This window comes from Oncorhynchus mykiss, chromosome 1 (assembly GCF_013265735.2).
Source record: "Oncorhynchus mykiss isolate Arlee chromosome 1, USDA_OmykA_1.1, whole genome shotgun sequence".
Taxonomy (NCBI): domain Eukaryota; kingdom Metazoa; phylum Chordata; class Actinopteri; order Salmoniformes; family Salmonidae; genus Oncorhynchus; species Oncorhynchus mykiss.
Window position 1 is genome coordinate 24,796,423 of NC_048565.1, and position 11,402 is coordinate 24,807,824.

Below are 11,402 nucleotides of genomic sequence, written 5' to 3' on the forward strand. Positions count from 1 at the left end.
AGGCGTCAGTACTTCTGTTTTTCTTCTCTTTCAAGAGTGACGCAGACGCTGCATGAACGTCTGTAGTTACCACTAGCTACGGTTGTTGCTGTTGCCTGGGCAGTGGCTGTCAAATATAGGCTAGCGAAGCTACCTTTGTCATGATTTTGTAGCAACCCCTCTCCTGAAAATATAGCAACCATATTTTGAAAGATACCTTGAATTAGCATCAGAGACGCTGGGCGAAGAGAAAAAGAGTGAGATGAAATGACAACGTCAACATTACAGGTAGCAAAACATTAGCTAGTTAACGTTCGCTACGTTACTTGCTAACTTGTGTCAACAAAATCTAGCTAACGTTATCACCATTAGTTTACTAGCTACACTATTATACATTCTGCTTAATAGTTACCAGTTAACTTGTTATTGAACTGAATAATGTAGCTACAACAATAACACCACATTTTCCACTGTTGGTAGTTTGACCATTGGCACGAATAACTATTACGAGGAATGTCTTGCAAACAAATAGTTTGCTTGTCAAGTCTAGTGAGTACTAGTAGTTATTAGTCTGTAAATGTCATATAATCTGTTACAGTTTATGGATTCCAACCTTAAAGGTAAATCTACAGTTTATTTGTTTGGTTTGACCCATGGTCTGAACCTGGACTCCCCTGTTTCATTTATATGGTTCATCCCTTCCTCTCTTCCCTCACACAGAAAGCGATAGATCTTGTGACCAAAGCCACAGAGGAGGACAAGAACAAGAACTATGAGGAAGCCTTGCGCCTTTACCAGCATGCAGTGGAGTACTTCCTGCATGCTATCAAGTGTGAGTGTGAAATGTAATATTTTTCTGTCCACAGTCCAATTTGTTTAAGTATTCAGAGTAGAAATTAGGTTGTTGTTTTTGAAGGCAAAAAGTAATGTGTTTTGATCTCTTCTTCCAGATGAGGCACACAGTGACAAGGCAAAGGAGAGCATACGTGGGAAGTGTATGCAGTACCTAGACCGGGCCGAGAAACTCAAAGATTTCTTGAAAAACAAAGAAAAAACAGGGAAGAAGCCTGTCAAGGAAGCACAGAGTAATGATAAGTATGTTGTCACACATCTGTTCACACAGACACTGTCCTACATTAACACAAGCATACCTAGGAAATAACAATTTGCCAAACAGACAATATGAAGGAAAGAGGAAACCGCACACTGCTCTTGATAGTATCACTGATCTGTAATAAGCTTACGCATCGGCCTGACGGCCTTCGTCAGAGCTTTTGTGAGTTTTTTAAAATTAGCATCCTTATGTAGACATAGACCCACCCACATCCGTTCCACACATCGAATGGGGTTGAGTCGAGAGAAATCAAATAAGTGCCATATAGTCACCGGCACCAAATAGTTTTTCACATTACACATTCCTTTTAGGAGTGACAGTGACAGCGAGGGTGAAAACCCAGAGAGAAAGAAACTGCAGGAGCAACTGATGGGTGAGTGTGTGTTTGTCTCCTCTTTCACACACCAGCTGTCTAAACTGTGTCTGATGTTCATGAGGGAAATTAACTTTGATGCTAAACTGATCCATGTCATGGTACAGGTGCCATTGTGATGGAAAAGCCCAATGTCCGGTGGAACGATGTAGCTGGGCTAGAGGGAGCTAAGGAGGCCCTGAAGGAAGCTGTAATCCTGCCCATTAAATTCCCTCACCTCTTCACAGGTTAGACTGCCTTTTTCCCCCTCACATATATACTCTCTTTCTCACCATCTTCTGCGTGGACATGTCACCATAATAATAATACTGTATGTGTATTCTGTCTATTTGTTCATTATGCTTGAATGTATCTCTGGTTGCAGGCAAACGCACTCCATGGAGAGGGATTCTTCTCTTTGGACCCCCTGGGACGGGAAAGTCTTACCTGGCCAAAGCAGTAGCCACAGAAGCCAACAACTCCACCTTCTTTTCTGTGTCATCATCAGACCTCATGTCCAAGTGGCTTGGAGAGAGTGAGAAGTGAGACATAATTTCTTATTTGTAATTCTACTGTTCATGTAAATCCCCCAAAATCTCATTGATACTCATGTGCCAAATCTAATTTTATTTCTCATGCGCTGAAAACAACCTTACTGTGAAATGCTTACTTACAAGCCCTTAACCAACAATGCAGTTTTAAGAAAATATTTACTAAATAAACTAGAGTTAAAAAAACGCACTCCATATCAGTAATCGGGCTATATACAGTGGCTACCTGTATCGAGTCAATGATTGAAGTAATTTGTACATGTAGGTCGGGGTAAAGTGACTATGCATAGATAAACAGCGAGTAGTAGCGGTGTCAAAACAAAGGGGGGGGGTTAATGCAAATAGTCCGGGTGGCCATTTGAATAATTGTTAAGCAGTCTTATGGCTTGTGGGTAGAAGCTGTTAAGGAGCCTTTTGAACCTAGACTTGGAGCTCAAACGGTAGCAGAGAGAACAGTCTATGACTTGGGTGTTTGGAGTCTTGACAATTTTTTGGACCATCCTCTGACATGCCTAGTATATACAGTGCCTTGCGAAAGTATTCGGCCCCCTTGAACTTTGCGACCTTTTGCCACATTTCAGGCTTCAAACATAAAGATATAAAACTGTATTTTTTTGTGAAGAATCAACAACAAGTGGGAAACAATCATGAAGTGGAACGACATTTATTGGATATTTCAAACTTTTTTAACAAATCAAAAACTGAAAAATTGGGCGTGCAAAATTATTCAGCCCCCTTAAGTTAATACTTTGTAGCGCCACCTTTTGCTGCGATTACAGCTGTAAGTCGCTTGGGGTATGTCTCTATCAGTTTTGCACATCGAGAGACTGAATTTTTTTCCCATTCCTCCTTGCAAAACAGCTCGAGCTCAGTGAGGTTGGATGGAGAGCATTTGTGAACAGCAGTTTTCAGTTCTTTCCACAGATTCTCGATTGGATTCAGGTCTGGACTTTGACTTGGCCATTCTAACACCTGGATATGTTTATTTTTGAACCATTCCATTGTAGATTTTGCTTTATGTTTTGGATCATTGTCTTGTTGGAAGACAAAATCTCTGTCCCAGTCTCAGGTCTTTTGCAGACTCCATCAGGTTTTCTTCCAGAATGGTCCTGTATTTGGTTACATCCATCTTCCCATCAATTTTAACCATCTTCCCTGTCCCTGCTGAAGAAAAGCAGGCCCAAACCATGATGCTGCCACCACCATGTTTGACAGTGGGAATGGTGTGTTCAGGGTGATGAGCTGTGTTGCTTTTACGCCAATCATAACGTTTTGCATTGTTGCCAAAAAGTTCAATTTTGGTTTCATCTGACCAGAGCACCTTCTTCCACATGTTTGGTGTGTCTCCCAGGTGGCTTGTGGCAAACTTTAAATGACACTTTTTGTGGATATCTTTAAGAAATGGCTTTCTTCTTGCCACTCTTCCATAAAGGCCAGATTTGTGCAATATACGACTGATTGTTGTCCTATGGACAGAGTCTCCCACCTCAGCTGTAGATCTCTGCAGTTCATCCAGAGTGATCATGGGCCTCTTGGCTGCATCTCTGATCAGTCTTCTCCTTGTATGAGCTGAAAGTTTAGAGGGACGGCCAGGTCTTGGTAGATTTGCAGTGGTCTGATACTCCTTCCATTTCAATATTATCGCTTGCACAGTGCTCCTTGGGATGTTTAAAGCTTGGGAAATCTTTTTGTATCCAAATCCGGCTTTAAACTTCTTCACAACAGTATCTCGGACCTGCCTGGTGTGTTCCTTGTTCTTCATGATGCTCTCTGCGCTTTTAACGGACCTCTGAGACTATCACAGTGCAGGTGCATTTATACGGAGACTTGATTACACACAGGTGGATTGTATTTATCATCATTAGTCATTTAGGTCAACATTGGATCATTCAGAGATCCTCACTGAACTTCTGGAGAGAGTTTGCTGCACTGAAAGTAAAGGGGCTGAATAATTTTGCACGCCCAATTTTTCAGTTTTTGATTTGTTAAAAAAGTTTGAAATATCCAATAAATGTCGTTCCACTTCACGATTGTGTCCCACTTGTTGTTGATTCTTCACAAAAAAAATACAGTTTTATATCTTTATGTTTGAAGCCTGAAATGTGGCAAAAGGTCGCAAAGTTCAAGGGGGCCGAATACTTTCGCAAGGCACTGTAGGTCCTGGATGGCTGGAAGCTTAGGCCCAGTGATGTACTGAGCTGTACGCAGTACCCTATGTAGCGCCTTATGGTCAGATGCATAGCAGTTGTCATACCAGGCAGTGATGCAACCGGTCAGGATGCTCTCGATTGTGCAGTTGTAAAACCTTTTGAGGATCTGGGGACCCATGCCAAATCGTTTCAGTCTCCTGAGGGGGAAAGGGCATTGTAGTGCCCTCTTCATGATTGTCTTGGTGTGTTTGGACCATGATAGTTTGTTGGTGATGTGGGCACCAAGGACCTTAACTCTCAAACTGCTCCACTACAGCCCTTTTTATGTGAATGGGGGCCTGTTTGGCCCTCCTTTTCCTGTAGTCCACGATCAACTCCTTTGTCATACTCACGTTGAGTGAGAGGTTGTTGTCCCGACACCACACTGCCAGGTCTCTGACATCCTCCCTATAGTCTGTGTCGTCGTTGATCAGGCCTACCACTGTTGTGTCGTCAGCAAACTTAATGATGGTGTTGGAATCATGCTTGGCCAACAGTACAGGAGGGGACTCGACACACACCCCTGATGGGACCTTGTATTGAGGATCAGCGTGGCAGATGTGTTGTTGCCTACCCTTACCACCTGGGGGCGGCCCGTCAGGAAGTCCAGGATCCAGATGCAGAGGGAGGTGTTTTGTCTCAGGGTCCTTAGCTTAGTGATGAGCTTTGTGGGCACTATGGTGTTGAACGCTGAGCTGTAGCCAATGCAGCTTTCTCACATAGGTGTTCCTTTTGTTCAGGTGGGAATGGGCAGTGTGGAGTGCGATTGAGATTGTGTCCTCTGTGGATCTGTTGGGGCGGTATGGGTCTAGGGTGGGTCTAGGGTTTCCGGGATGATGGTGTTGGTGTGAGCCATGACCAGCCTTTCAAAGCACTTCATGGCTACAGACGTGAGAGCTACGGAACGGTAGTCATTTAGGCAGGTTACTTTAGTGTTCTTGGGCACAGGGACTATGGTGGTCTGCTTGAAACATGTAGGTATTACAGACTCGGTCAGGGAGAGGTTGAAAATGTCAGTGAAGGTACTTGCCTGTTGGTCCGTGCATGTCTTGAGTACACGTCCTGGTAACCTGTCTGGCTCTGCGGCCTTGTGAATGTTGACCTGTTTAAAGCTCTTGCTCACATCGGCTATGGAGGGAATGATTACACACTCGTCCGGAACAGCTGGCGCTCTCATGCATGCTTCAGTGTTGCTTGCCTCGAAGCGAGCATAAGTATCCTGTTGAATGTTTGTGCCTCTCTTTCTCTCTCTATCTATCAGACTGGTGAAGAACCTGTTTGATCTTGCCCGCCAGCACAAGCCCTCCATCATCTTTATTGACGAGGTGGACTCGCTCTGTGGCTCCAGGAATGAGAATGAGAGTGAGGCAGCCCGGCGGATTAAGACCGAGTTCCTGGTACAGATGCAAGGTGAGAATTTAGTCTACAGTCTATACCCCCTCCCCACTTTCTGCCAAGGCAGCTTTAAGACTTAAGTCCTCTTTGATGGGGTGTTTGTTGGATCTGAACTTAAAAGTCTACTGCATCAGTTGACTTGACCTTTCCGATTCAATGCTTAACATGTTCTATATAAGCAACAGGCTTACATAGTCTTCATTCCTACTCTCTGATGGCAGGTGTGGGCAACAACAACGATGGAATCCTCACCCTTGGGGCCACTAACATTCCCTGGGTTCTGGATGCTGCCATCCGTAGAAGGTCAGTGATCAATAAGGGGGCAGGTTGGGATGGGATATACAGTATGTTTGTTGTTTAACAGATTCACAAAAGTAATGATAAAGCCTGAGTATTTGTTTATACTGTCTGTACCTATTAATGTAGATTCCATTGAGTGGAAGACCAGTCCTGGAGTTTTCTTGAAATGTTTGTAGAACAGTAGATAAGCACCTAAAATGGGAAATGTTTTGTGTTGTATTGTTCAAGCAAAAATGATTTCCTAATGGATACAATAGTCATCGTCAAGCATTCTCATGAGAATTATGTCACTGTCAGGTTTGAGAAGCGTATCTACATCCCTCTCCCAGAGGAGCCCGCCAGGTCACAGATGTTCCGGCTGCACCTGGGCAACACACCCCACAGCCTGAGTGACGCAGACCTTCGTCAGCTCGCCAAAAAGACAGAAGGCTACTCCGGGGCTGACATCAGCGTCATTGTGCGAGATGCCCTCATGCAGCCTGTCAGGAAAGTGCAGTCAGCCACACACTTCAAAAAGGTAATTTATACCCATGATGTTCCCTCTAATTTTTTCCTTGCTGACCAAATTTCGGGTCTGAATTTGTGAAAATTCTGTGCAACTTCCAGCATGCATTTACTGTGAACACTGAGGCTGAACCTGCTTTAAGTTAGTTTTAACCGTGGCCAACTAGGCTACTGTGACTATGTGCTCATAATGTAGGTCTACCAGACTGGCTTACCATCAAAAACAATGGAGAAAATACATCCCATAACATTTTAACGTTTAAATACCTGTATTATCATTTATCCTACAGTAGCAGCAAATGTGTGGTATTCAATGAAGGCTTACATTCCATTGAAGAAGAAAAAAACATGCAGGGCTTGACATGAACCTGTTTATCCACTTGTTCTTTAGACAAGGTGAATGAAAATGTTGTTTTTGATACAAGAAACCACTTTACAAAATCAAATGCATTATTATTCCCATATCATTCTTAAAGAGAATCAGACCAATTATGATACCCTCTGTCTATTGGCTACTTAGCTTATTCAAGCCTGTCTCAAAATACAACACTGCCCCTAGCAAAATATATGAACAAAATGTGCACACGTGGCTACAGGGAGCTCTTGCTTTGATCTCAAAACAAGCCCATTTACTCAAGACCACAGCTGGTAACACAGTCCAGTTCATAGTAAATAGCACGGATCCATATATATTGCAATGGTCTATTTGCATAAAGGCCTACTGCAGCTCTGATTGGCTATGCCCCACAGGTCTGTGTAGAGTATGGGCTGGGTCGTGTGTAATAGAATCCTACTCCGAAGTATTCTACCTACAACAAAACATCCTCCGTAGTTTGTTTTGTTTAAGTATGTTGCATTGAAAGTGGCTAATATTGAGTTGATTTGATCACAGTAAAGAGAAAGGTTGATAGTGTTAAGAGGGGAAAACTCTAGAAAGTTGAGTGAAGTTCAATCTTGTGCTTCTCTCCATGGGCTGATATTTCTGCGTGGCAGTCCTGGGGAGCTGCGTGGCAGTCCTGGGGAGCTGCGTGGCAGTCCTGGGGAGCTGCGTGGCAGTCCTGGTGAGCTGCGTGGCAGTCCTGGGGAGCTGCGTGGCCACACGCAGATTAGATGAAACATTGCCCATGATATAGTAACTCTATTGTAGTCGACTCTTGTACACTACACTAAAGGTGTTTCTCTTTCTCTGCTACAGTGCCTTCCGAAAGTATTCGGCCCCCTTGAACTTTGCGACCTTTTGCCACATTTCAGGCTTCAAACATAAAGATATAAAACTGTATTTTTTTGTGAAGAATCAACAACAAGTGGGACACAATCATGAAGTGGAACGACATTTATTGGATATTTCAAACTTTTTTAACAAATCAAAAACTTAAAAATTGGGCGTGCAAAATTATTCAGCCCCCTTAAGTTAATACTTTGTAGCGCCACCTTTTGCTGCGATTACAGCTGTAAGTCGCTTGGGGTATGTCTCTATCAGTTTTGCACATCGAGAGACTGACATTTTTTCCCATTCCTCCTTGCAAAACAGCTCGAGCTCAGTGAGGTTGGATGGAGAGCATTTGTGAACAGCAGTTTTCAGTTCTTTCCACAGATTCTCGATTGGATTCAGGTCTGGACTTTGACTTGGCCATTCTAACACCTGGATATGTTTATTTTTGAACCATTCCATTGTAGATTTTGCTTTATGTTTCGGATCATTGTCTTGTTGGAAGACAAATCTCCGTCCCAGTCTCAGGTCTTTTGCAGACTCCATCAGGTTTTCTTCCAGAATGGTCCTGTATTTGGCTCCATCCATCTTCCCATCAATTTTAACCATCTTCCCTGTCCCTGCTGAAGAAAAGCAGGCCCAAACCATGATGCTGCCACCACCATGTTTGACAGTGGGGATGGTGTGTTCAGGGTGATGAGCTGTGTTGCTTTTACGCCAAACATAACGTTTTGCATTGTTGCCAAAAAGTTCAATTTTGGTTTCATCTGACCAGAGCACCTTCTTCCACATGTTTGGTGTGTCTCCCAGGTGGCTTGTGGCAAACTTTAAATGACACTTTTTATGGATATCTTTAAGAAATGGCTTTCTTCTTGCCGATCTTCCATAAAGGCCAGATTTGTGCAATATACGACTGATTGTTGTCCTATGGACAGAGTCTCCCACCTCAACTGTAGATCTCTGCAGTTCATCCAGAGTGATCATGGGCCTCTTGGCTGCATCTCTGATCAGTCTTCTCCTTGTATGAGCTGAAAGTTTAGAGGGACGGCCAGGTCTTGGTAGATTTGCAGTGGTCTGATACTCCTTCCATTTCAATATTATCGCTTGCACAGTGCTCATTGGGATGTTTTAAAGAAAAAAGAAATATTTTTGTATCCAAATCCGGCTTTAAACTTCTTCACAACAGTATCTCGGACCTGCCTGGTGTGTTCCTTGTTCTTCATGATGCTCTCTGCGCTTTTAACGGACCTCTGAGACTATCACAGTGCAGGTGCATTTATACGGAGACTTGATTACACACAGGTGGATTGTATTTATCATCATTAGTCATATAGGTCAACATTGGATCATTCAGAGATCCTCACTGAACTTCTGGAGAGAGTTTGCTGCACTGAAAGTAAAAGGGGCTGAATAATTTTGCACGCCCAATTTTTCAGTTTTTGATTTGTTAAAAAAGTTTGAAATATCCAATAAATGTCGTTCCACTTCACGATTGTGTCCCACTTGTTGTTGATTCTTCACAAAAAAATACAGTTTTATATCTTTATGTTTGAAGCCTGAAATGTGGCAAAAGGTCGCAAAGTTCAAGGGGGCCGAATACTTTCGCAAGGCACTGTATTAAAGATATTTCAGAATTTGTTTGTTGTGGTACTCTTAGGTGCGAGGGCCATCCCGTGCCAACAGTCAATTGATGGTGGATGACCTTCTCACCCCGTGTTCGCCTGGGGACCCAGCTGCCATAGAATTAACCTGGATGGATGTGCCTAGCGACAAGCTGCTGGAACCCATCGTCTGCATGGTGAGAAACATCCACAACAGACACTCACATTTTGCTTACACATTCAGGCATTACACAATCATATTTGTACAAATACTGAACAATACTAATGCTTTGTCCCTCTGCCCTCCAGTCTGACATGCTGCGGTCACTGTCCACCACGCGTCCGACAGTCAACAGTGAAGACTTGTTCAAGGTCAGGAAGTTCACAGAGGACTTTGGACAGGAGGGCTAAGAGGTCCTGGTCAGCCAGGGGCTTCACTACTCCTTACCCTGTTTCTCCTCTCAAGCCCCATTCATACAACCTCCTGTCAAGTAGTAGCTACAGTATTACCACACTACAAACTTGGATTTGTTCGACTAACCTGCATTGGCAAGAATGATGGAGCATTTAACCTCATACCATTTCCCTCCGATCATACACTATTGCAGTCCTGAAGACTGAGACTATATATTTTTTTGCCATCCTGCACTTTAAGTTGTTAATCATTATGAAGGAAGGGTGAAAAGCTTTTGAACAATTGCATTTAACATAGCTCTTGTCTTGCATGTGTGTAAGTCATAGGCTGCGTTTTAAATAGGCAGCCCAATTCTGCTTTTTTTCCACTAATTGGTCTTTTGACTAATCGGATCAGCTCTGAAGATCGGATGTGAATGGTAAAAATACCGATTTGTGGAAAACAATATCAGAATTGGGCTGCCTGTTTCAACGCAGCCTTAATGTATGTCTTGTGTAGGAGCGCTCTGCTTTTAAATTAATTGAGTTGACTGACCATAGCTGCCCCCTCTCCCAGTCCCCACTAGAGCTGCCCCTATTTTACAGGCAGTGTTACTTACGATTATTTATTTTTATCTCGTCAAGATTTGTTGACTGTATGAGTGACTGAGGACACAGCTGATCATTGAGTGGGAGAGGTGTTTACATTTCAGTATTTCCCTGACATGTTATGTGACTGAAGATGGGGACAAGAGCCCTTTTCTATTTCTGGATTTGTGCATTGAAAATAATAGTTCCATGACAGACATGATCATATTGTCAAGTATTGCTATGTCTGTATAGTTGGGGGTGTCGGTTCTGGTCCCAGAGGGGAACTCACTGCAGTTACACATATCCTTGATAACCTGACTTAGTAAATCCAGAATTCAAAAATAAAAGATGTTTGTCATTATTCCATTTCAACTTTACATTATCCATGTTATTACAGTTGAAGTCAGAAGTTTACAAACACTTTAGCCAAATACATTTAAACTCAGTTTTTCACAATTCCTGACATTTAATCCTAGTAAAAATTCCCTATTTTAGGTCAGTTAGGATCACCACTTTATTTTAAGAATGTGAAATGTCAGAATAATAGTGATTTATTTCAGCTTTTGTTTCTTTCATCACATTCCTAGTGGGTTAGAGGTTTACATACACTGAATTAGTATTTGGTAGCATTGTCTTAATTGTTTAACTTGGGTCAAATGTTTCAGGTAGCCTTCCACAAGCTTCCCACAAATTTGGTGAATTTTGGCCCATTCCTCCTGACAGAGCTGGTGTAACTGAGTCAGGTTTGTAGGCCTCCTTGCTTGCACACGCTTTTTCAGTTCTGCCCACACATTTTCTATGGGACTGAGGTCAGGGCTTTGTGATGCCACTCCAATACCTTGACTTTGTTGTCCTTAAGCTATTTTGCCACAACTTTGGAAGTATGCTTGGGGTCATTGTCCATTTGGAAGACCCATTTGCAACCAAGCTTTAACTTCCTGACTGATGTCTTGAGATATTGCTTCAATATTTCCAGATCATTTTCATACCTCATGATGCCATCTATTTTGTGAAGTGCACCAGTCTCTTCTGCAGCAAAGTGCCGCCTACCCGTGCATCACAGTTGGGATGGTGTTCTTCGGCTTGCGAGTCACCCCCTTTTTCTCCAAACATAACGATGGGCATTACGGCCAAGCAGTTCTATTTTTGTTTCATCAGACCAGAGGACTCGTTTTACTGTGGCTATAGATACTTCTGTACCGGTTTCCTCCAGCATCTTCACA

The 11,402-nt window shown here is 42.9% G+C and overlaps 1 protein-coding gene across 2 annotated transcripts; it reads left to right on the forward strand.

Moving 5' to 3' along the window:
* Positions 1-42: 42 nt before the first annotated feature.
* Positions 43-10,526, forward strand: vps4a (vacuolar protein sorting 4 homolog A). 2 transcript variants are annotated; one of them, XR_005043877.1, is made up of 12 exons: positions 43-267; positions 700-811; positions 930-1,074; positions 1,405-1,466; positions 1,574-1,693; positions 1,831-1,987; positions 5,447-5,595; positions 5,802-5,883; positions 6,178-6,397; positions 9,252-9,392; positions 9,505-9,935; positions 10,067-10,526. XR_005043877.1 is itself a non-coding variant. In XM_021595047.2 (11 exons), exons 1-11 carry the CDS (start codon positions 247-249, stop codon positions 9,604-9,606), a joined length of 1,311 nt encoding a protein of 436 aa, XP_021450722.1. In that variant the 5' UTR covers positions 43-246; the 3' UTR covers positions 9,607-10,526. The 2 variants fall into 2 exon arrangements, 1 of the variants encoding a protein (XP_021450722.1); XM_021595047.2 differs by having other exon boundaries at positions 9,505-10,526.
* The last annotated feature ends 876 nt before the right edge of the window (positions 10,527-11,402 follow it).